Source organism: Stegostoma tigrinum, chromosome 4, assembly GCF_030684315.1.
Source record: "Stegostoma tigrinum isolate sSteTig4 chromosome 4, sSteTig4.hap1, whole genome shotgun sequence".
NCBI lineage: Eukaryota > Metazoa > Chordata > Chondrichthyes > Orectolobiformes > Stegostomatidae > Stegostoma > Stegostoma tigrinum.
In genome coordinates this window covers 63,017,096-63,043,115 of record NC_081357.1, presented here as the reverse complement: position 1 = coordinate 63,043,115, position 26,020 = coordinate 63,017,096, and the positions used below count along the sequence as shown (strand labels likewise).

The 26,020-nt window shown below is 39.4% G+C and overlaps 1 protein-coding gene across 4 annotated transcripts in view; it reads left to right on the top strand.

Moving 5' to 3' along the window:
- Positions 1 to 26,020, top strand: part of man1a1 (mannosidase, alpha, class 1A, member 1) — a 422,282-nt gene that overhangs the window by 208,145 nt on the left and 188,117 nt on the right. For all 4 annotated transcript variants that reach the window (XM_048531606.2, XM_059645384.1, XM_059645383.1 and 1 more), the window contains one exon: positions 8,002 to 8,082. In XM_048531606.2, the coding sequence (XP_048387563.1) occupies positions 8,002 to 8,082 (81 nt within the window). The remainder of the gene's footprint in view (positions 1 to 8,001; positions 8,083 to 26,020) is intronic.

Genomic DNA, 26,020 nt, shown 5'->3' with positions numbered 1-26,020 from the left:
GCCTGGAGTTTACAGTCAAATTTTGAACTTGAGCCTGAGCCACGACCTCCCAGCATAGAGTCAAGTGTGGTACTGCTGAGAAATGAAACTGTTTAATCATTTGAAAATTAAAAACAAACTCTCCTCTTCAGTCGTGTCATTGGTTCTGTAACCTTGAGTGCTGTATGTTGAAACTGGCTTATTCTGCCATATATTCACTTGTATAGAATGGAAAACAGTGGTTTAAACCAGATTTATAGGTCTCTGTGCTCATAATAAACATTTGAAACATTTTTCTACTGATGACAGTCTACAGAGTTGATGCATGAATTGGTTTGAATAACTAAATAAATAAAGCTGCTTTACACCTCAACAACCTAAAGCTACAGAGGAACAATTATGATCAGATTCAGTTGGTTCAATCAACTTAAGTTATTTTGCATTAAAAATGCAATATGGTGAACATGCACAGTAGCGTAATTAAATAGGTTGCTATGCTTGACTTAAACAAACTAATTACTCTGTTATTCTTTTGCTAGTTCAGATCTGCATCTCTCATTGCTGTCTTATGACAAGATTTTTATACATCACGGAATTCTTAAACCGTAGAAGGAGGCCATTTGGCCCATGGTTTCTGCAACAGTAGTCCAAGTGAACAACTTGCCTCATATTACTCCTTTGCCTTCTACCATAACATAGAACATAGAACGTTACAGCGCGGTACAGGCCCTTCAGCCCTCAATGTTGCACTGACCTGTGAAACCAATCTGAAGCCCATTTAAACTACACTATTCTATTATTATCCATATGTTTATCCAATGACAATTTAAATGCCCTAAAACTTGGCGAGTCCACTACTGTTGCAGGCAGGACATTGCACACCCTGACTACTCTCTGAGTAAAGGACCTACCTCTGACATCTGTCCTCTATCTATCACCCCTCAGTTAAAAGCTATATCCCCTTGTGCTAGCTATCATCGTCCTTGTATGTCTCTATTAAGCTGCCTTCTCATCATCTTCTAACGAAAACAGCCTCAAGTCCCTCAGCCTTTCCTCATAAGACTTTCCCTCCATACCAGGCAACATCCTGGAAAATCTCCTCTGCACCCTTCCCAATGCTTCTACATCCTTCCTATAATATGGTGACCAGAACTGTATGCAATACTCCAAATGCGGCCGCACCAGAGTTTTGTACAGCTGCAACATGACCTCATGGTTCTGAAACTCAATCCCTCCACCAATAAAACCTAACACACCATATGCCTTCTTAACAACCCTATTAACTTGGGTGGCAACTTTCAGGGATCTATGCACATGGACACTGAGATCTCTCTGCTCATCCACACTGCGAAGAATCTTACTATTAGCCCTGTGCTCTGTATTCTTGTTATTCCTTCAAAAGTGAATCACCTCACACTTTTCTGCATTAAACTCCATTTGCCAACTCTCAGCCCATCTCTCAAGCTTATCTATGTCCCTATCTAACCTGCAACATCCTGCCACACTATCCACAACTCCACTGATTTTAGTGTCATCCGCAAATTTACTAACCCATCCTTCTATGCCCTCATCCAGGTCATTCATAAAAATGACAAACAACAGTGGTCCCAAAACAGATCCTTGCCATACACCACTAGTAACTGAACTCCAGGATGAACATTTCCCATCAACCACCACCATCTGCCTTCTCACAGCTAGCCAAAATTACACTGCATATTATTCCTTTTCTGATAAATATCTAACTCCGTTTTGAAAATCTCAATTGAAGCTAACTTGCTTTCATCACACTTTCAGGCAGTGCATTCCAGATTCTAACCACTTGCTGCATGAAAAAGATATCTCTCATATTGCTTTTGCTGCTTTTGGTAATCAGTTTTTAAATCTGTGCCTCTTGCTGTCTATACTTTCCATAGTCCAAACAGTTTCTCCACATCCATTCTGTGCTGGCCGATCATGATTTAGAATTTTAGTCAAATCATTTCGCTCAGCAAAATAGTCCTAATGTGTAGAGTCATAAAGTCATACAGCACAGAAACAGACCTTTTGGACCAACTAGCTCTTGCTGAACATAATCCCAAACTGAATTAGTCCTACCTGCCTGCTCCTAGCCTATATCCCTCCAAACCGTTCCTATTCAGGTAATCTAAATGTCTTTTAAATGTTGTAATTGTACCTACATCCACCGCTTCCTCAGGAAATTCATTCCACATGTGAACCACCCTCTTCTCCAATCTAACTTTATAACTGAAGTTTGTTCCCCCCGGGACCTTTTCCATGAATGTTTTCTGTACTTCTGCTTTGCCTCAATACCCTACCTAGGGCGTGATGCATAGAACTAGGTGCAGTAATCTGGCTGAGACCGAACTAGTTACAAAAAAGTTCCACAAAATCATTTTGCACTTTTACTGTATGCCCCCATTAGCCAATCTCAGGTGCCTATATGCTTTAGTAACTGTCCTCAACCTGTGCTGCTGCCCTTAAAGATTAATGCATAATCATATTTTATGTTGAATTGGCCTCTCCAAGTTTTCTCTGTCAAAATTAGCCATTTCACATTTTTCTTCATTGAAGTTCACCTGCTATTTGTTCATTCATTCTACCAACTTGTCCACGTTCTTCTGAAATTCCACAATACCCTCCTCATAGTTCACCCTGCTTTGAAGTCTCGTATCTGCACATGTTGAAATTGTTCTTTATACACTAAGGTATTGGCTGTTAATGTATGTCAGGAAAAGCAAAGGTCCCAACACTGACCCCTGGGAACTCCACTACAAGCTTCCCATCAGAACATGATGCATCAAATAACCATTACTCATTTGTTTCCTGCTTAGCCAATTTTGCGTCCATGTAGCTAATGTTTCTTTCCTTCCATGAGTTCTAACTCCAATCACACGTTTTATTTTTGTCTCACACGGCATCACACGCCTTCTGGAATTCCTTGTATGCCACATCAAAATCTTCTCTATAAGCTTTTTGAAAATCACTAACAGGTTAGTTCGACATGATTTCCGTCAGAAATTGCGTGCTGGCTTTCCTTAATTAATTAATGCTGTCCTGAAATTTCCCTACCACCAAATTTGACCAAAAGGTTTTAAACGTTTGCAATTGTCCTGTCACTTAGTAGCACCCAGAGTCTAAGGAAGAGTGGAAAAATTATGTCTGCAATTTCCACTTGCACCCTTCAATATTCAGGATGCATCTCATCTGCTCTCCATGTCATATCAACTTTAATTACAAACAGCTTATCCAATTTTTTTTATTTGCAATTTTAAACCCTTCTAGCATCTGAATTATCTCCTGTTTTGCCATGGCACAAGTAGCATAATGTTCAAATGCTGCTCTTCGCTGCCTGGTTGTGTCCATAATTTCCCACTTTCAAAAGCTATTTTGATGTCTCTGTTCCTCCTTCACCCCATTAACGACAAGTTTGAGATTAAAGACTTTTTACAAAATGAATTATTATGGCAAATTAATTGTGCGATATTCTGTTTGTGTTGTTTTATTTTTCATTTACTATTTCTGTTTCAGATTGTCAGTATCTACACTACCTTGTTTTTTTATTGTTGAATCTAAAGACAAATGTCTTAATTTGCTGTGTTAGCAACTCTTTGGGCTTCAGAAATTTCATGACAATTCACATTGTTTTTGAAAACTTGTTTTCTATCTTTTTCCTCAAAGCTGCAATTGATCTACTGATCTTTTGCAGATTCTGATGTCTGTGTTATTGCTTCATTTCAAGCTTTTTAGTTGTAGCTGACCTTTCCTCGCTCAATATGGGCAGTTATCATGCAAGTGCAAGTAAAACAGGAGATGGAAATTTCTTGGTGCCTCGCTAACTGCCATTCTTTTTTATTAAATGGTAATTTTGAGGCAGTTGCTTTCATACTTTTTAAATGGATTGTCTGGGCTTGTCATAAGAGCTATTTTAAGTCAGCAGTATAATTTTTTCAGGATTTTTTAGGTCATTAAAGTCTCCGCTAATAAAGGCATACAGTGAAAGTTGAACGCTGATATTTTTTGAAATTCCATTTTCACTACAATTGTAATACAATATTTTGCGTGTAACGTAACAAACTTTATTGCTTTCATCTTAAACATTGACCCAGAATTTGCTGGAGAGGGGCATTTTAATAGGTCCCAGGAGTCAGATTATTCTTTTCACCATTCATTTGTAGTCTTTAGATCTTTAAATGCAAGGCCTGACTTCCTCTGACAAGTTTAATTCTCTTGATAGTGAGGCAAACAACAGCTTTTCGCAAATAGTACAGCAATTCGAGATTTGCCGGTTACAAGATGTCTCTTTTGCTACAAATTGCTGGGTTTTTAAAAACGCATTAACTTCGCTTTATGCATTACTCTTGCTGTTGTTTACCCAGCAAATTCTGTATCTTTCTAGTTTACAGTAAACATTATTAAGCGTCATGACTGGGGTGAAAATGAAGAGGGTGACCCGAGGACACTCGCTTGCTATGCCTGCAAGCTTGTGATTAATGCTTAATGTTAACACTCCATTTTCTTAACCTGTCGAAATTATCTCACTGGCCCTGACAGTGTATTTAATTTGTTGACGTTCTGTTTCTTCAATTAAAGGAGTCACCGTTGCCTTTTACATGGGCCAACATGCTCGAGGCCCTCATTTTGAATGGCATGTGATGCTTCTGAGGAAAACATCTGCATCTAGCAATCTTTCTGTGATAGTAGAACCCCTGTCTGGATTTTCCAGACTCCATTTTGATGGCTTGTACTGACTGAGCTTCGCTGATTTAGGGAGGAATGAAGGTCTTCCTTGGAGGAAGAGAGAAATCTCATAATACCAGCATTATTGCAGTTATCTATCTCCTTTCCATTTTTGCAGTCATGCTTGCACATATCACTGGAACATGTTTGTCTGCTGTCAGTGTTCAGAATGGCGTATTGAATGAAAACTTATGTTGAAGTAAAATCTGAAATTCAGTACAAATTAGGAAAAATGGTGGTTTATTGTGATTCTTTTGATGTGATTTAATTTTGAATTTGTGCTTTTAAAATTGTGTTTCTGTAACCTATTTAACGTGTTTTCACTGAAGTTGAACTTTAACTTGTGAATAGGGCGTTGGAGAGTGCTTTTAAAGGCAAAGAAAGGAACATTTCCAGTTTTACTTTGAAAAACATCACAATCATGATAAAATATATGAACTACTGATTTTCGAAATGCGGCATTTGGTTTTGACACCTAAGACCTTCATCAATTAAATTGTCACAAGCAATTCGCTGACCACATAGGTTAGCCAAGCCTCATGAAACCAATAAGAAGTATTGTCTGAACTGAAATTAGCATTTTTTTAAAATTGGAAAAAGCACTGAAAAGTAGTCCACCCAGTCAAGCATGAAGAAATCATCATCTGCTATTTTGATTGACACCTATATGATGCTTTTCACATATAGAAAGTGGAAGACAACACTTGCAGGCTCAACCTAGGAAACCAGGAAGTCAGACACAGGAATTCGCAAATCAGTTGTATTTAATGGAGTTATTTTGACAGTGCAGGAGGGATAGATTTAAGAGTGCAACCTGTTGAAAAAAGTCTCTATGGGATCCATTCAGTTATTGGATCCTCCTGGTGCCTCAAATATATGTAACTAGTATCTTGCATAAGTAAGAAATGCCTTTGGGTTTGTTTGTTGGAACAATCAGTAAAATCAAACTCCAATATTTGTTTGTTTTCCATATGCAAAGACTGGAGAGAACCAAACTGATGTAACGATTGTGTATGTATATAAGATTTTTATGAATAAAGTACAAAAATCGGCATCTCAAGAAGAAAAAGTGCCTGGTGAAAGAGCTGATTAAAAGAAAACATTAAAACACTGAGAACTCAGTAGACAACTAGAATATTTGCTACTGCTGACGGCACAACGTCAATTAATTAACTGTGGTCTCATGTTAAAGTTGTACACCTATAGGATACCACAAGGACTTTAGACTGTATACTCTTTCCATCTTCCTTTTGAACTGGTCACTTCACTTCTCTTTCAACAAAAACAGAAATTGCTGGAAAAACTCAGCAGCTCTGGCAGGATCAGTGGAGAGAAATCAGAGTTAACGTTTCTGGTCCTGTGACCCTTCCTCAGAAATGATGGTAACATGGAACTACTCATTCCCCAAGGCTGACCTTTAACATCTTTTCAACATTGTTTCTCTTTCATTGTGTTCCACTTTCCCCTCTTGTTTACTCCCCTTCCCCATCCCATCTTCTGCATACTTATCTACCTTTTCCATGCTACCATCAGTTCTGAAGAAGGGTCACTGGACCCACAGCATTAACTCTGCTTTCTCTCCACAGATGCTGACCTGCTGAGTTTTTCCAGCAATTTGAGTTTTTATTTATGTTTCTGATTTTCAGCATCTACAGTTCTTTTGGGTTTTGTTTTGTTGATTATTTTGCTTCACCTTGGTACCAATACTAATGTATGCTTGTAGTTAACAACATTTTAGTCGGACAGAGGTGGATTGGCCATGCTAAATTTTTTAAACTCTTTTCCTGAAACACTGCATTCAAATGAGGTGTCCTTCAGAGTAGAAACTGTATTAGTTATTTCCCACTTAATTCAATCGTGGGCTTCCGTGTGAAGTCAAACTCATATCCAATTGAAATTCTGATTATAGCCTTATGTGTATCAATTACTGGAATAGGCATTTTATAGCAAGAACCAGTTAAGATTTCTTGAAGTTCTTTGCAGCAGATTGAATTGGTCAATTGGAAATGCACTAGTATTGAAATCTTATTTTAACAAAAGTTGAGTTGCAATTAATTGTTAAAAGAAGACATTTTATCAAAAAACACTAAACAAGGGGAAATGTGATTAAGACAAACCGCTCAGATTTGTTCTCACTTTGTGTCTTACAAACGTGCATGGGACTGAGCAAGTGTAGGCCATTTGGCCCTTCAAGCCTGCTCTTCCACCCAGTGAGCTGGTTGTGATCTTAACCCCACTTCCTCAGAAAATTCTTAATAATTTTAGTTAAACATAATTTCCCTTTCATGAAGCCATGTTGACTTTATCTGATCACATTATGGTTTTATAAATATCCTGTTATAATCTACAACTTGGAATCCTCAGCTTATCAATACTGTGGGCTTAATTGCCTTTAAATAAGCATAAGGAAGACTGAAGCCATTATTAAGAGCCTAAGATGAGCTTGTGACATTGTGTCTGTGCCATCTCAAAGCTAGCTACTTCCAACTCTCAATTTTGCTCGATGTCAGCTCCATTGTTGCTGAAACCCTTATTCATGTCTTTGCCATCTTTAGATTCACTACTGCATACACTGTTTGCTGGGATCTCACCTTCTACCTTCAATAAACTTGAGCTTATCCAAAACTCTACCTAAGTCTTAATTCACAGCAAGCCCTGTTATCCTATTACTCTATACTTAACTCTATTGACTTCTGGTCAAGTTATATCTTGATTTTTAACATTTTTCTCACTTTTCAAATCCTCCCTATTTCCAGGATCTCCTCCAACCCCACAAATTCTTGAAATGGATACAACTCTTGATTTTGCCTGTTGGGCATCCCTAATTTTAATGGATCCAGCTTTGCTCACCATATCTTCTGTGCCTTAGCAGCGAGAATACTGTCCTTACAGCTCTCTGTCCCTTTACCTCCCTTTACTCCATTAAGACATTCATTGAAACCTTTCACTTCAATCAACCTTTTGGTCACCTCACCTAATACTTCTTTATGTTTATATTGTTCCTGTGAAGTTACTTAGGACATTTCATTTCTTTAAATATGCTTTATAAGTACAAGTTGTTACCTAAGTCAAATTTGTGTTACACAATAAATTGTTGACTAATTGTTTTGGCTTCTTCAGCTAACTGTTCAGTTACAGTTGTTAAGCATTTAGTTATTTCAGGTTTTGGTGTTGAGAAGTAATGATTTGTTTTTGTAGAAACAAAGTGTGAATAATATTGAATAGTCTGTTGGAAAGTCGTATGTGTTGTTCAATCCTGACAGCATTTTTTTTCTCCCCTCTTAGCATGCGGAGGTTTCAGTTTTTGAAGTGAATATTCGGTTTGTTGGGGGGCTCCTCTCTGCATACTACCTTTCTGGTGAAGAGGTGAGTAGAATCAGAATTCAAAGTTTATAAGTGTTTGCGTTCCAACTAGCGGTTCCTTGATCACTTGAAAAAAATATATATAATTCAAATGATTTTACTTGAACAGGAACTCTGGAGATCTCCATTTTAATTCACTGCATAGAATATTGTATAAAAGTACCAGGAATTTCTAGTCAAACACTGTTTCATTTGTGGGTCAACATTGTATTATTATACGGCAGAATGTTTGAGTGGAAACTTGTGTTGAAAATGCACAGTAACATTTCCTAATGGGACACAGTGTTCTGAGCTTTGTGGCTTTAGTCAGGCAATGGAACAGTGCCAAAGATGTTGATACTAATGGGTAAGTAGGACCTCAGTTGGAGAATTCTCATCATTGGATTAAACTTGTGGTTTTACCTCAAAAATGTTTTTGCCAACACCACAGATTTTCAAACCCCAATTCAGACACCTTCCCTAGCACCTGTTAATTCTGTACCTCAAATAAGTTTTGAGCTGGGGCAGGATGTGGGATGTTGGGGAAGAGAGGGAACAAAATAGAGCACAATTTTGCAATTAAATTGAAGTTGTCATATCATTGAATTAATACTTTATAAAATGTTGTTACTTTGCATGAAATATTTGGAGATTTAGAATTGAAGTGTTTAATTGGCATATGATTGAGAACATTGATGTGCTGTAACAAATTAACTAAATTAATTAGTAAGTCCTTTTGCTACTTATTGTAAATTGATTTAGCAAAATCAATTGTACACAATTACTTCATCTCTTAGATGCTTTTGGTGCAGAGCGCTTGCCAATTGTAATCTCTCCTACTTGTGCAGTTGAATTAAACTCTGAAGATGAGAAAATAGACTGTAGATTTTAAAAGTGACGTTTTGCGAGAACCAAAATGCTTAAAACTCACTGTTCCTTTCTAAGGTTTAAAGTGGCAATGTTAATTTGGATATTAACAGGCTTGTTTAAAATGCAAATTAAAGTTAACTGATCTGCAGGATCATTAGTAATCAGACGAATACAATTTATAATGTTGGTATTTTACCCTCTGTAGGTTACGTGCTCTGAAATTGACAGGAACCAGGCCAAACCAGCAGATATTAGCACTGAAGTATTAAAATCAGACATTCAGTATTGATGCCCACATGCAGCCAAAAATATATCAAAGGAGCAGCAAGAATGGAGGTTTTGGTCTGCAGTGTTATGATTTTACACAGTTGTAGCTGTGGTACCAAAATGATAGTCCTTTGCTAAATACATCAGAAAATGCTTATTCTAAATAGCTGTTTTGCTATGTTTTTCATGCATATTATTACGCAAACGTTTTCCGATTAAGTAATAAAATTTGCTTTCTTTTCCCCACATCTCTACGTTGTTCATTTGTCATTAGCTCTGTAATTTACGAAATAAGCTAATGGTGATTTCCTTGTGTGTTCTATATCTGAAAGAAATCTCAGATTGGTGGCGGAGGAGGGGTGGGGCTCGCTTTTCCCAATTTGTACCTCTCCTCATGATTTGGTTGTGATCAGGCACTTAACTGATGACAGAGAATTACAAATGTGCATCATACCATTCTAACGTACCAACATGTTGTGAAGATCCATTGTAGTACCTTTAGTAACTGCCTTTAATCAACAGCATAGTTTGTTTCCTATCCTTTTGTGTGTTCAGAGGAATACATGCAGCATGGTGGCACAGTGGGTAGTACTGCTGCCTCACAGCATCAGCGACCCAGCCTTGATTCTAGCCTGAAATGACGGTCTGCGTGGAGTTTGCACTTTCTCTCTCTCTGCGTGGCTTTCCTCCAGGTGTTCTGGTTTCCTCCCATACTCCAAAGGTGTGCAGGTAAAGTGGACTGGCCATACCAGATTTCCCTGTAGCAGTCCAGAGGCATAAACCATGGTTAATCCAGGGTTATGCATTAGGGCCAGGGAGTGGGTCTGGCTGGGATGCTCTGAGGCACAGTGTAGACTCGATGGGCCAAATGGCCTCTACCTGAACTGTAGGGATTCCATGTATGTGCTTATCTACCAATTGTAAGGCCAGTCCAGTTTTAAGAAGGCCTATAGTCAAAAATGACAATTAATATTTTTCACAAAATTAACATTTGTGAAATCTTAAGGCCCATTTAAATTCCTTTCAAATTGATTACTGATGCAAAATGGTAATAAGTTTTAAATTAAATGAAAATGCATTCTACCAATTTATAACATTAAAGAAATCATGGAAAATGATGGGATTTTTGCACTAACCCTGTTTAATCTGGGCATTCTAATTTAAATCAGCTCATTCTTATAAGTGGTTCTCTTAATAAGCTTGAAGTAGAAAAGAATGATGGTCACCAAGGTCTTAATTGGATAACTTTACATTATGGACTAACCTCTCTTGACTTCTCATTTTAAATGCATTAGGTTGCTTCTTGGCATCAATCTCCAAACGGGTTTTACGATTGTCAGTGTGATAACTTAATGCATAACAAGACAGGTGTTGGAACATACTATCGAATGTAGATGTCACATGAGGTTGATTATTTGGTAACATCACTAAAATGGATAACAAGGTGTGGAGCTGGATGAACACAGCAGGCCAAGCAGCATCTTAGGAGCACAAAAGCTGACGTTCCGGCCTAGACCCTTCATCAGAAAAGGGGGATGGGGAGGGGATTCCGAAATAAATAGGGAGAGAGGGGGAGGCGAACCGAAGATAGATAGAGGAGAAGATAGATGGAGAGGAGAGGATTGATGGGGAGGTAGGGAGGGGACAGGTCAGTCTGGGGAGGACGGACACGTCAAGGGGGCGGGATGAGGTTAGTAGGTAGGAAATGGAGGTGTGGCTTGAGGTGAGAGGAGGGAATAGGTGAGAGGAAGAACAGGTTAGGGAGGCACGGACAAGCTGGGCTGGTTTTGGGATGCAGTGGGGGGAGGGGACGAGCTGGGCTGGTTTTGGGATGCAGTGGGAGAAGGGGAGATTTTGAAGCTTGTGAAATCCACATTGATGCCGCTGGTCTGCAGGGTTCCCAAGCAGAATATGAGTTTCTGTTCCTGCAACCTTTGAGTGGCATCATTATGGCGCTGCAGGAGGCCCAGGATGGACATGTCGTCGAAGGAATGGGAGGGGGAGTTGAAATTGTTTGCGACTGGGAGGTGCAGTTGTTTATTGCAAACCGAACATAGATGTTCTACAAAGCGGTCCCCAAGCCTCCACTTGGTTTCGCCAATGTAGAGGAGCATCTTGAAATGTGTTGGGAGATTTAAAATGCTTTGATTTATTAGGACTTGAAATGAAATAATGAAACGTATATAATAACAACCAATGAGTATCCTGTAGTTTTGATGGATTTTTTTTGAATAATAATGAATTAATATAATGCAATCAGCATTTTCCAAATGCTCACTTTGAAGGAAAATGGTTACAAATGAGAAATTGATTTTGAATGTAAGCATTAATCAAATTCTAATTCAACAATTTCTAGTCTTAGGAGAAAGCTTACTGGGGATTCAGTTCTGTTGGAGCATCTCACTGAAACTTTAGAGCCTGAAAGGCAAAATTGAAATTGCATTGATCATTTTAGAAAGCGGCTATTAATTAGACCCTTAGGTGATTACTGTGGTGGAATTCCTATTGTTAAGTTCTTACTGTCTCACCTCTTTTTCTCCAGGATATTTTCCACTGTGATTGCTTCGTTGACACTTGCTTCCAGTAGATTATTACTCCCTCGTGCCCTCTACTATAGCTGCTGTTGTGTTCATCACAAAGTGTGGCATGGGCTGGTTAAATCACTTTGTACTTGAAATTATATCCTCAGGAAGTTGATTCTGCAGGTAGCATTGCAATGGGATACTACTGAAAGCATCAATGAAACCTGGTTATAGAATCTGAATGATTTCACACTGAAAATGATGGCGTCGTGGGGAAGAAGAATGATGTTCATTTTTGTAGAAGACTCGGTGGAGCCTGGAGATTAGGAATGGATCACAAAATAAAAGATACTGGAGAGAGGGAGAATGTAAGACCTGATCTTGTGTTTTGAAATTGCATTTGGGAAATATATGGTTTGGAAACACTGCTGTGGGAGGAGTTCAGCATGTTCTCTATATTTAAAAGTAGCATGTTCCAAAAATGTACCCAGTCAAGATGATTCTTAACATAGATTGGAATAATATTTCCTTTTTAGTAGCTCAGTGTTTTCAAGTGGCAGAACATCATAATTTGTCTGCAGATAACGCATGCAAACACAGCTATTGTATACAGTAATCATAATTAAATATTATTCAAGCTTTCATTGCATATTTTCCCTCTATAACTGAACTGCAAAATAACATTCACAGCAAATAAAATGTAGCAAAAGAGAGGGAGAGTTCTGCTGTTCATTAAACAAGTTATTTATCTTACTCACTGTAGTTGATTTGAACTATCTTGGCAAGCGAACCAACCACAGCATCCACAACCTGAGCTACAAATCTGCTTAAGAACCTTAAATCTTACTCACTTCCAACACCAGCCAACAGCCATGCACTAATCTTGCTCACTGCATGCCCCACATGACCACTTCTATGCCTCAGCTTTGATAAGATTACCCCAGTTGATCATAACTTTTATCTGTGGCTCATCACCTTTGCGAGTGAGCGCCAGAAGGACTCCGCTGTTGTAATGAATGAGCCATGTCCTCAATAGTGAGGATTTAGCAAAGGCCAGCAATGTTAGATTGTCTTGCCAAGTGATGAAGTATAAATCAAGAAATAATACTCTGCCTCTGTATAATACCTTAGTTAGCCACTTCAAGAATGTTGTGTCCATGATTTATTTAGACAACAGGTATTTCCAGAGGTTCAGAGGAAGAGCTTTTGGTTGATATCTCGCTTAACTCCTTCAGGATAGTGTGGCTTTTTATCTGTAAACCATAATAGGAACATGCAAAATAAAGGCAGTAATGGGTAGCTTGGTCTCTTGAGCCTTTTGTACCATTCAGTAAGATCATGGCTAAACTGATTGATGCCTTGCCATCACTTTGGTCCTTGTTCTTCATAATGCTCAATTCCCTCTTAGATCAAAAATTTATCTAACAACCTTGAATATATTCAGTGGCTCATCCTTCACTGTTCTCTATCTTAGAGAATGGTGGAGATTATTAATAGTCTGAGAGAAAAAAAGCCCTTCTCACCTCCATTTAAGACAAGTGGCTTGCCATTTTGATATAGCGTCTCCATTTCTGGATTCTTTACTAATGGAAAACGTCTTCTCGGCATCTACCTGTGAAGTCCTTCAACATTTTACATCTTTCAGTAAGATTGTAGAATTACAGAATTGTGAAGGTGCAGAAGGAGTCTATTCAACCCGTTGTGTCAGCACATGCCCCCAATGCACTTGATGACCAAAGACTATTGTCCTGCCCCTTAACCTTGCACATTGTTTCCATTCAAATAATCATCTCATTCCATTTTGACGGCCCCAAGTCAACCTGTCTCCTCCTCACTTCCAGACAGTGCGTTCCAGACTTAAAAAGTTTATTTTATCACATTACATTTGCTATTTCTGCAAATTACTTTGAATCTATTCCCTCTCATTCTTGATTTTTTTTTAATGTGGGGGAACAGTTTCACACTATCATCTATGTAGACATGTCATAATTTTGAAAGCGTCTTTCAAATCTTCTCTTGGCTTCTTCCCTCTGAAGAAGAGAACAGTCTCAACTTCTATGAATTATCCACGTAATTTAAATCTCTCATTCCTGAACCATATTCGTCAGACTTTTCTAAATTTTCTTCAGTGTGTCCACATCTTTCCTGTAATATGGCACCTAGGACTGTACACAATGCTCCAGCTGAGGTGTAAGAAGTGTCTTGTGTAAGTTCAGCAAAGTCTCCTTGCTCTTGTACTGTGTGCCACTTGTATCAAAAACCCAGATAGTCTATTTAACTTCAAAACTCTAGTGAGTATAAGACCAAACTTTCCCCAAAAGACGAACTCTTCACCCACGGAATCAACTGAGTGAACCTTCCATACTTCCACTGTAAGTAAATGGATCAAAATTGTACACTGTACTCTCTGTGTGGGCTCTCTAGTATCTTTACAGGTTATAGCAAGACTTCTCCAGTTCGCGCTGTATCCTTCTTGTAATAAAGACAACAGTCTGTTTACCTTTCTGAGTATTTGCTGTACCTGTATGCTGACTACTAATGATTCATGTATGAGGACACATGGACCCCTCTGTTATACAGCATTCTGCAGTGTTTGTCTGTTTAAATATTATCTAAATTTTCTACTTGCCCCAGCAAAGAGGGCAATCCACATTTCTCACATTATAGTTGATCTGCCAAGTTTTTGCGCAACCTTTACAGACTGTGTCCTTCAATCTCAACTTACTTTCCAGATATCTTTTCGTCCCTTCGTCCATGTCATTCAATGGAGATGATTGTTGGCAGTCCACTGATTGACAATCTTAAAATTTACCCTGACTCTCCATTTCATGTTACTTATCCAATCCGTAAATCTTTGTGAATATATACCCCTTATCTGCTAATTCCCCTTTATTCAATCTCCCAGATATGCCCTCAGAGATCCCTATTTATTTTGTTACATACAGCTTCCCTTTCACACACCTATGTTTACAATGCTTTATTATCACTTGCTAAACGTCATTCTGTTACTTCCTTAATAACAGATTGCAACATTGCCATGACCACTCAGAATCAATCAGATTGGTTTAAAATTTAAGCAACTGTTGGCAGTTAAGTTTAGGGTGTCTAACTGGTGCATTCTCCATGGCAATGCCTCAACCAATCAAAGAAGATTTATACAGTAAAGGCGTTGTTCTTTTCCCTTCTGCATAGCTATTTCTTGTGCATTTTCCTGATGAGTAAAAGATTAAAAGAAAATTTGACAAAATGTGCCTTTCCTCAGCAATATTCAAGTTTTGTGCTATCAAAGACCATATGGTGTATTTTGCTTAATTAGGATTCAAAGTTTGGAAATATCACTTGATGATGATTTGTTATCATATTAATTAGTTTCACTAGTTAAGCTTTACATTTCATGCAGTACATAAATTTTCTCAGTGCTAGTTGCAACGACTGCACCAGTACAGAAAAAAGGAAGCTTACAACACTAATTAATGAAGTGAATTGGGTTTTTTTTAACAGCACACTAACTTCATTATAGCTGCTATGCAGCTTGACTGGCTCTGAAAGAGTAACTTTATGCTTGTTGAGTGTTCAGTTCCTCGTTATAAGAAATGCCCTATGTTTTTCACATACTTCTTCAAAGTTCATTTGGGATACTTTAGCTTCTGTCATCTTATCCCAGTCATTTATTTAGCTATCTGTAAAATTTAAGAGCCAAGAGTAAATAGTTTGAGCGGCTTTTACTGATGGGTTTGCAGTCTGTGAGAATTTGTCTGTGTGATTGATTCCTGACCCTGTTTGATTACATAATTGTTGCTTCACTCCTGGAGATTCTCATGACTCTTTGCCTGATTCCACCTGACTTCTGGAAAGCAGAAATCCATAACACAGAGGCTGCTATGTCTGCATGGGCTGCTTTATTTGAGGTTTGCAATGAACACCATTTCTTCGCCTCCAATTTTGAAATCCAGTCTATGGGTCCGAGAGTAATTTGAAGAAGACTTTTCTTTGAAGAAAGTAATGCATAGTTGGGAAGGCCATAAGTGATGACTGTGCAACGTCAGCATAGAAATAAGTCAGATGTTTTGTGGTACTGCATTTCATACTGATCCATTAGCTACTAGCACAACTTGTTGGCGTAGGTAATGATTGCATATTTGGGACAAACATTCAAAAGGAACAGGAAGATTTCATAAGTGTGATTCATGTAATTATGTCAAGAGTGTAAGGTTCTAAAGTGATGTCCCAAAGTTATATGGAGTTTCAGCAACAAATTTGGGTTGCTTCAGTTGGTTGAAAGGAATTAAGTATACTTTTCTTCTGTAACATGATGTATATTTGACTTTCTCACGAGTTTATGTGGTTGGTATGTGGGTGGATCAATGTTGGTTCAGTTGTCGTTTGGAAGTTGCACTTCAATAATGTAGAATCAGCTCAAAGGATCAACTAGGATTTTCTCTCCCTTTTGACTTTCAGATATTGGCAGGATTTTGATGTGAAATTAAATTTCTGCCTTTTCCCAAAACAGCTGAAGTAAAAGTATATTCCCTTGATTTTGTTCACTGAAACAGGAAAATAGCCTTCCATGACTCCTTGTCTGCAGCCAGGTAGGGAACTTACTTGTGCATCGGACGGGCAGGGCTGAACAATCATAGAATGCCTACAGTACAGAAAAAGGCCATTTGGCCCATCAAGTCTGCACTAAGTCTCCAAAGACCAGATTTACCAGACCCAGCCCCATACCCTAACACCGAAACCCCACATTTAGCATGGCCAATCCACTTAATCTGCACACCTTTGGACTGTTGGACGAAACTAGAACACCTGACGGAAATGCACACAGACACAGGGAGAATGTGTAAACTCCACACAGACAGTCACCTGAGGCTGCATTCAAACCCAGGTCCCTGGCACTGTGAGATAGCAGTGCTAACCACAAAGCCACTGTGAGGCAGCAGTGCTAACCATGAAGCTGCTGGGCTCTCAACATCATTAGTTAAATCGCAGCCCAGATTGTGATGGGCTGAAAACACATGAACGCAATCCAAAATGAGAATTGAAAGTCTTATCTCTGCCTAAATGGCTGTACATGCGCTGTGTCTATACAGCCTAAGTTGGAAGTCCTCAAAGAAGACCTAGTGCATAAAGAAAAGCTCATACTGTCTTAATGCTCTAGTGTTAATAGCCATGATTAGATTTTAGGACATTATAAATAACACTTCATTTAAGTCTACTTAATAGGTGCCTGATGCTATTTGGGGTGGCTCAGTGGCTAGCACTGTTGCTTCACAGTGCCAGGAACCCGGGTTCAGTTCTAGCCTTGGGCAACTGTCTGTGCGGAGTTTGCACAATCTCCCTGTGTCTGAGTGGGTTTCATCCGGGTGCTCCGGTTTCCTCCCACAGTCCAAAGATGTGTAGGTTAGTGATAATGGGGACTGCAGATGCTGGAGAATCCAAGATAATAAAATGTGAGGCTGGATGAACACAGCAGGCCCAGCAGCATCTCAGGAGCAGGTTAGATGGATTGGCTATGAAAATGCAGAGTTACAGAGATAGGGCAGGGAGATGAGTCTGAGTGGGATGCACTTTGGAGAGTTGGTGTAGACTTATTGGGTCAAATGGCCTGTTCCGCACTGTAGGGATTCTATGGAATTTGGTGTCTGATGTAAACAATTTGCATAATTCATGACCAATTGGAAAAGACCCTCATAGTCCATCCATCCTGTCGCAATTGTAAGACTTTGTGTAATGCTATCCACTTCACCTTCAAAATTATGTGATCTTCAGAGAGATGCAGTGAGGAGGGTGAAACTTAAAGTTAATTTAGGAAAATGAAATGCTGTCAAATTCTTCTACAAAGCAAAAGCTAGTCCAAGAAATCACTCTGGCCCTGATAGTTCTATCTTGTATCCTCCTTTCCTACAAATCAATTTCTGCCCCAGTCAGAAATTCATCCAGTTTCCAAATTTGAAAAAATTTGATGAATCACTTTCTAATACACAAACCATGAGGTACACTATTCTCTAAGAAAAGAACTACTCCTGTTATCTATCTTGGATTTTGCCTAACGTAATTTAAAATTGTCATTGCTGATCCTTCCAAATCTACAGGGGCAGATTTACCAGGATGTTGCCTGGTCTGCAGCGAAGGTCTTATGAGGAAAGGCTGAGGGAATTGGGTCTCATTGGAGAGAAGAAGGCTAAGAGGGGATTTAATAGATACGTACAAGATGATCAGAGGATTAGATAGGGTGGACAGTGAGAGTCTTTCTGAGGATGATGACGTTGGCTTGTATGTGGGGGCATAGCTACAAATTGAGGGGTGATAGATTTAAGACAGATATCAGAGGCAGGTTCTTTACTCAGAGAGTGGTAAGGGCGTGGAATGCCCTGCCTGCCAATGTAGTTAGCTCAACCACATTAGGGGCATTTAAACAGTCCTTGAAAAAGCATTTGGATGATGATGAGATAGTATGGGGGGTGGGCTTAGATTAGTTCACAAGTCGGCGCAACATCAAGGGCCGAAGGGCCTGTTCTGCACTGTACTGTTCTATGTTCTATCTCTCTAACTCCAGCAGTACCACTTGAAATAGTGTCTGCTGCTGGGGCTGTATCCAGTATCATGGCTGTAAGTCCTGGGAGCTCAGAATAGTGGTAAGTAGAGGAAGCTTGTCAATATGAGAAGGAGAATGTGGTGAAGTATATTGTTGTCATGTTTGGAAGGATGGAGCCTGAGAGAACATTTGGATGTGGCAGACTCACTCCTTTTCCTGCCCAAGTTTTGAGCAAGTTAACTTCCTACACATCTCCCCATTCTATTCCTTAGTTTCTAAATCCCTCCCATTGGCTTCAATATTGCAGCCTTAAACAGGAGCATCTGAGGCTGCTCTCTTTTCTTGCTTGTCCACCATCTCCAACCGCCACCTGCACCCACATCCCTCTTCCACACGGGGGAAAAAAAAGTCAAACCATTCTCTGGCAGATTGGGGTGTTTGGGTAGCTGCTGGGAAGGAAGGCCATCTCATGCATTTTGCAGACCCACTGCCTTGCTCACTTCCCGCCACACTGATTACAAACTTGCTCATGTGGCCAGTAAAATTGTGTTTTTTTTAACAGTGGCTGATGGTATAGAACTGCTAGTATTGAATTATGCAACACATTAAATTTTCATTGAATTCAATAGTTGGTTAAATCCGATGGGATCTATAATGCTGATCAATTAGTTATTCCCATTTACTCCCAAGGAGAGAAAACTGTGTGCATATTTTAAAAATTTTATCCCCATGTTGAGGAAAAACGAAGACTTAATGGCAGCTAATTGTAAAACAGGCAACAATAGAACATGGCATTACAGTGATAACATTATTTTAAAAAAAATAGAAACTCCGGTAGAGAACTTGTGTTATGAGACATTGTTACAGACCAGAAGAGCCTCACTTCAGAGTGAAATGTGTGGCCACTCACGAGCCAAGGCAAGAGATTATTAATCTAAGTCAGTGAATAGCTAAGGAGGCAACGGAAAATTAATGAATTAATACAGCAGCAGCCATCATTTAATCAATAACTTGAGGGATCATTGAGCAAATTATGAAAAAAAACTAAGATAGCAATAGGCAAATCCAATTTTTCACAGATCAATGGACCAGCAGGCAAATCAACATACAAGTTTGCTGATAACACTGGGCATCAGTGTGTTAATGAATGAATAGTCCAGTGTATACCCTCAAAATAATAGATTTGAGGGTAAATCAGTGGAGAATTGAATACCATTCATCTGTAATTTATGGAATAATAGGAACACTGCCAAATATCCATAAATTAATAAATGAACAAGTTCTGGTCTGAGCTTCACTCAAGTTATTGTGTAATTTTATTACTTAGTGAAGATAGTGGACCATATATCAGGTCCTAGTAGTCTCACTTGAAAGGGGTGAGGAAAGAAATACACTAGCATAAAATTGAGAGACTGTGGATACCAGAAGTCTGAAATAAAAGTGTAAAATGCCTCGATGGCCGTACAGTATTTACAGTATCGTGCTGCAGATAGTAAAACAGAGGTAACATTTCAGATTGGCAACCTTTAAGCAGAGCTTGGAATGTTAGAAGTTTAATTATCTTTAAACAAGTAAAGCAAGGTGTGAGGTGGGGAAAAGAACAGACAAAATCTGTATCAGGGTGGAAGGCAAGGGAGATTAAATAACAAAGGAGTTGATGGTAAAAGACTAAGGGGAGTGGTACGGTAAATGTAACTAAGTGTAAAGAAACACAAAATGTATTCACAAGCATTTAAATAAAGTTCCTAGAATCCATGATGTCAGAGAAGAGCATCTGCTGGTGCTTTCAGATGTTGTGAGGTGTAGGTGATCATTAGGAATAAGTAAGAACTTTGAGATTGGGAGTAAGGTCAAGGGCAGAGTGAATTTAGAAGTGGAGCACAGGAATGCAGCAGCAGCAGAATGAGCAATTTTTAAAAGAAAATAAATCACTTGTGGGGTAATAAAAACTGATAACACCAGGAAAGGACACACCAAATGTTAGCAACTCCTTACATGGTGCCATTTACTAAACTGACAGAGTTAGGATAAGAGTGCAGTAAATAGCATCTGGGTGTTAGGCTTCATCCATAGGCAGCCAGAGTTAGGGCAGAAGAAACAAACTGAGGAAAGGCAGGTACCTTTTGAAATATGGTGAGGCCTACCAGATGATAAAACATTGAGGAAGGCCGCAATGAAAACAGAAAATACTGGAGAAACTCAGCAGGTCTTGCAGCACCAAAACCAAAACCCGAGAATCCTGTGAGTGCAATAGCCATCAAGTAATCTGTGGAGGCATTCTAACCTTTTAGAAAAACATGCTATGTTAACCAAAGTGCTGTCATAGTCTAGAGGACACTGGGAGGCATCATCAGAGTTGACCTTAAGTCACTTTTTCTCTCATAACAAGACCAGCAGCAGCACCTTTGTCACCAGATTTGGTGATGCCAGTTCAGAGGCAGCTGAATTACAGTAATTATTGAAAAATATGAAGTCTGTGGTCAGAGGTTTCAAGTCGAAGGTCAGGAAAGAGTCTGGTATATGGGCAGGTTGTGGGAAAGGGATAAGGGTAGAGCCTCCTGGTCAAAAATGAAAGTCCAATAATGAAGATGGAGATTGAAGAGTTTGCTGAAATGGTAACAAAAAGCCAAGGTGCATGCTTGATTGTGATCCAAGTGGCTAGAGAAGTTTAGCGTTGTGAGGTTGGTTCAGTGGTTAGCACTGTTGCTACATAGCACCATACACCTGGGATCAAATCCAGGCTTGGATGACTGACTGTGTGGAGTTTGCAAATTCTCCCTGTTTCTGCAGGCTAAATGGGTTAGCCTTGGGAAATGCAGGGTTATAGGGATAGGGTGATGGAGTTCTGGGTGGAATGCTCTTTGGAGAATTAGTGCAGACTTGGTGGGCCGAATGGCCTCAATCTGCATTGTATAGATTCTATGATGATGGAATGAGAGGCTAGTTTGGAGGAAATTGGCTATCATCAAAAATAATGTTTCCATTTTCAAAAGTCTTACTTTTGTGAAAGAATCTGTGGGCCAAGAAGCAGGGCTGTACAGTAGTGAACTGGCGATGGCACAAAACGGTGAGGGCGGTAGCCGGAGGAGTGTGGAATATCACAGATATGAGGCAATATTCAAAAAAAAAAATCACGGGATGGCAGGCAGATTAGGCCTCAAGACCCAAAATCATCCCAGAAATAATCCACTCAGTGACCAGTCAGAGAAAAAGCTGCCCCATAAATCGAATGGGCAGAAAAGGTGAGCCTGTTAGCAGCAAACACAAGAGAGACATCGTTCAGTGGAGCAGCAAGCAGTTTGGAAAGTTGCTGTTGGTGTGAGGAAGTTGTGTGGGAGCGCAGTTTATAGAGAACCAGGAGTCTCAGTCAGGTAGGGGGAGGTATACTTGTGGTGGGGAGGGGGAAGGTGCGTTCGGTGGAGATGGTCGATGCTGCGAGTGCGTGATCAGACAGCTGGCGCATTTGTGGCTGGGGTCGTAGTACGAGGCAGATATCAAGAAGCATGGGGCTGACAGTGACTCCCAAGAGCCATTGTTGGCCAGAGTTGGTACCCTTTACAAGGCTATCATTTGACCAAAGCGGCAAGGTTTGTTTTTGCTCAGTTGAGAATTTGCACCAGCTGGGTCCTGAGTGGAACATAAGTAGAGGAAGACCGTGATGTTGGAGGAGGTAGCTGTAGGATGATTTGGGAATGGCAAAACAGGTTTCAATATGGGTGATAGGAAGTCTGTCAGAGGTGGATTGGGGGTTGGGTGGAGAGAAGCAGGCTGAAAGGAGGATGTAAGGAGATGTGGGGAAGAAGGAGGCTAAAGGGATGGGGTGAGATAGCAGAGGGACTGCAAGAACAATATTGGTTTAACGAAACTGCAAGACAAATTATAGGTTAAGGAATCTTTAAGCAGGGTGTGCAGGGAGCAGGAGATTTTAGGAGTGAGGGCACAATGAGGCTACATAGGAGAGAGAACAGGTTTGAACCTGTTAACAAAGAAATATTTAGGTGACCAGATCCAATCTGAAACCTTTCAATCATTGATAAAATGAATTCCCTGCAAATGCATGTGAAATCGCTAGTTTGGGACTGTACAACTTCAAGAGCTCCTATGCTTGAATAAACTTAGGGATCCCTCTGTAATAAACAATAAAAGTGAGATCTGAAATACAGTAAGACTATAAACTGCCTGGTTAAAATGTTTCAGCTTTATACCTGTTTGATGGAAATGTATAGCTGTGAATTCACCAGTCTGTGGTGGTATGCTGATTGATGGCTTTTTATGCATGACAGTTCATTTTGGGGTATAAAAGAGAGTTTGTGTGAACTTATGCCTGTTGCCTCATGCCAGCTTAAATAGCAGTGTCAATGAAATTAATGCTGTCCTTTTGTGTTCCGGCTTTAGGTTTAATGGAGAATTGATCATTATTGAGGACATTGATGAATAATTCTAATTTGTCCTAAGTGTGACCAAATGTCCATATGTCAATACAGGCACAGAGGATATTTCCACTGTGTGATGACATCACCTATTAAACGAGTTAGGGAGAATGGAAAAAGTAATCCCAGGAACTCAAAACATTACCCTTGAGAAAATTGCAAGAGTTCTCGAGAAAGGAAAATGATTTGACCTCTGGTATAAAGCATTCTGTGTGGCTCCAAAAAGAAAAGGTTAAGCTTCCCTGGAAATTGGAGCTGAATGCACAGGCAGCAGGTGCTGTGAAGAGATATATTTATTTCTGTTGGTCTCAGCAAATAAATCATCGCAAACAAAGATAAGAATAAAGATGCAAGGTGAAAGAACAAGGTAGAAGAGACAAATAGAAGTTGTGATGAAGACAGAGAAGAAAAAAGTTTCAAGGTTGGTATCCCTGGAGAAGAGCAAGATATTATAAATAAAAAAGAATAATTTCCTCCTCCAAGAGGAATACAGTAGGTCAGTTATATGCAGGAGAAGCAGTGATTCAGGAGTACAATGTTACTGAACGGTGACATGAAATTTTGATGGAAGAGATGATCAGGTGATGCATGCAGCCTCCAGCAGTGGGAATCTCCATAAATTCCAAGATAATAAGCTGTAGGAATCTCTGCTGAGAGAATTTCTGATGGTCTGATGCGGCTCCATTATACCACTGAGTGTAGCTAGAAAGCCATGCAAAGACATCAGATTAAGTTTTCGTGGATGAGAGTTTGAAAACTTTAGAGTTTTGTGCTTCTAAGACATCTCCCTCAAAACTGATAATTTAAATTAATCAATCAAGTGGAAATTGTGAGGGAGGTTGAAGGATGTTCAGGAAAAGCAAGCGTGATTTTACACTTCTCGGGATAACTGGGAGCTTCCGGCTACTACAAATGTGAAGGCATTGATGAAATGTTGACTAGTTTGAGTCTTTCCGAAATGCAAGTATTTGAAATCACAGGAAAGTACATCATGTATATAGGAACTTGGGGAAGTGTACTGAGGGAAACTCCTTGGACCAGCAAGTCATTTACAATGAAGTTGAAAGTTGTGCCTAAATTTGGATTGCTTTGTGATAAGCTGCCACGGTGGTGTGGGCTACAACAAGGCATTTGTAGTTGATGTGGCAAGGCTTATGTTAGCTCTTATCACGTAAGTGGATAACATGGTGCTAAAAGATCCAATAGATACTACTTTACAGCTCCTGGTACATAAATATATTACGGTCAAGGCTGTTCAGTTACAAACAGCAACATGCTTCCATCAGCATATTGTGGTTAATTGGCCCCAGTTTAGATGGAGTTTGAGACCTTTATAACAGCAGATCATGTGCTATGATACGCTGAGATCATGAGCATGTATCTTAAAGGTATGCTGCTAACCAGCTATGAGACATAACACAGCAGTGCTCACTTTGAAAAAGGACAAATTAGGTAAGAAAAGCTAATGCACCCTTTTGAAATGAAAATTCTGTGGCAGTCTATTATAGTGTATTGTATTTGATTTCAACTGATGTTATTACCGGGCAAGTCAAGTTTGAGACTGAAATCTAGTTCTATTCAACACTGAAACATAAGCATGCAATGCTGCATATTTGGTTTTACAATAACATAGTTTATTACTGAAAACAACGAAGATAAAACACAATAAACCAATCTATTTGCACATGACACAATTTGGAAGATTTTGAAACCCACAGAAAAAGCCCAATAAACCAGCTATCCCAACAACAAACCCTTATAGTGCTCAAATGTGAGAGAGCATACCTTTCTCAACGCTTTCTGTCTTTGTTTTGAGAGCCCAATAGCTTCCTGCTGATGCATTCACACAACCAGGCTTAGACTTTCTCAGTTTCAAATAACCCTTTAAGTGCTCGAACACTTCTAGGCTCAAACCTAGCAGCTAAGCCTTCACTCTGAACTAACCTATTTCTAAACAAAAAAAATAAAATAAATGAACTGTCGATGCTGGAAATCAGAGATGAAAGCATAAATTACTGAAAAAAACTCAGCAGGGCTGGCAGCATCTGTGGAGATAAAGCAGAGTTAACATTTCTGGCCCAGTAACCCTTCTTCAGAATTGAACCTTTGAGAAAGAGGCGAAGTACCACTCTGGATAAATGTCAGCATACAAAAGAAGTAATTGTATGTCCATTCACTGTGTATTCAAACAAACATACCTTATATAGCTTTCAGAGAAATGCCATTCAAAATTATACTGTACAAATCTGGAACCTAAACACACACCATCCATCAGGATAATATATAGGGGAAAGGGAGGATACCGCATCACAACTTCCCTGAAACACTTCCCATGTATCTTCATGTGTAACATCTAAAACACCTCCTTTTATATTAGGCTGCACATACATTCCAGAATAGGCTTACAGATATCCACAAAAGGAGTGAGATGTCAGTGACAAACTCAGACAAACAAGAGGATTATTGGGAGAAGTATGACACTACCAAAAAAATTACAGCAGTTTTAGACACAGTTGGCAAATGCAAGTTAAGATTTTGCTGCTGTCGCTCAGCAGAAAGAGCAAATTCAAATGGGTATCATGGAAATGAAAGTGACTAATTGGTCAATGACTTCTGGAACTGAGGCTCAGACATGCAGATACACCCTTGGATCCTTCTCCTATCAAATGTGGCTGTGGTGTTCATCCTTTGTCCTGTTATCTACCTCACCATCCTGATTAGAAAAACAAACTCATCCACTAACTATGGACTCTATGCTCCTAACAGTGGGAACCAAGAAATTGATGAACCTAGACTGCGTTGTGAAAAAACTATGTAAATCTTTGTTTGGTCTGAATTTTACTCTATCAAGTGCTGCTAATTGCCGAAGAGGTTTGAGAGCCAGTATATGTAAATAATGGCTAATGTTCAATTTATGTGTTAAGTTATTTGAATATTGTACCATTAAGTTTATTGATGGGTATAAGCAAGATAATATTGAGGAACTCAGATACTTGGGGAGTTTAGGATTTCTGTCTGAGATGTGATACATACCTGCATGAGAGTGTGGTCTGAGCCATTTTTTTGCCAGATACTTCAAGGGATCAGCAGGAGGCCCAGTGGTCAAACAACCATGGGCCAGAACCTGGACATTCTAAATTGATCCAGAGCCAGAGAAATCAGGCCTGACAGAAAATTGGCCAAACTAAACAGTATCTAGCAGTTGCCTGCTACAAAAAGAAAACAGTGGAAAACAAAATCACAGAGGTTCAGGGGGAACCAGTTACAACCAGCCCAAAGGTTGTGCCATGGAAAAGTGTCAATCAGATGTTCTGGTATCTTGATTATCTTGAGTATGT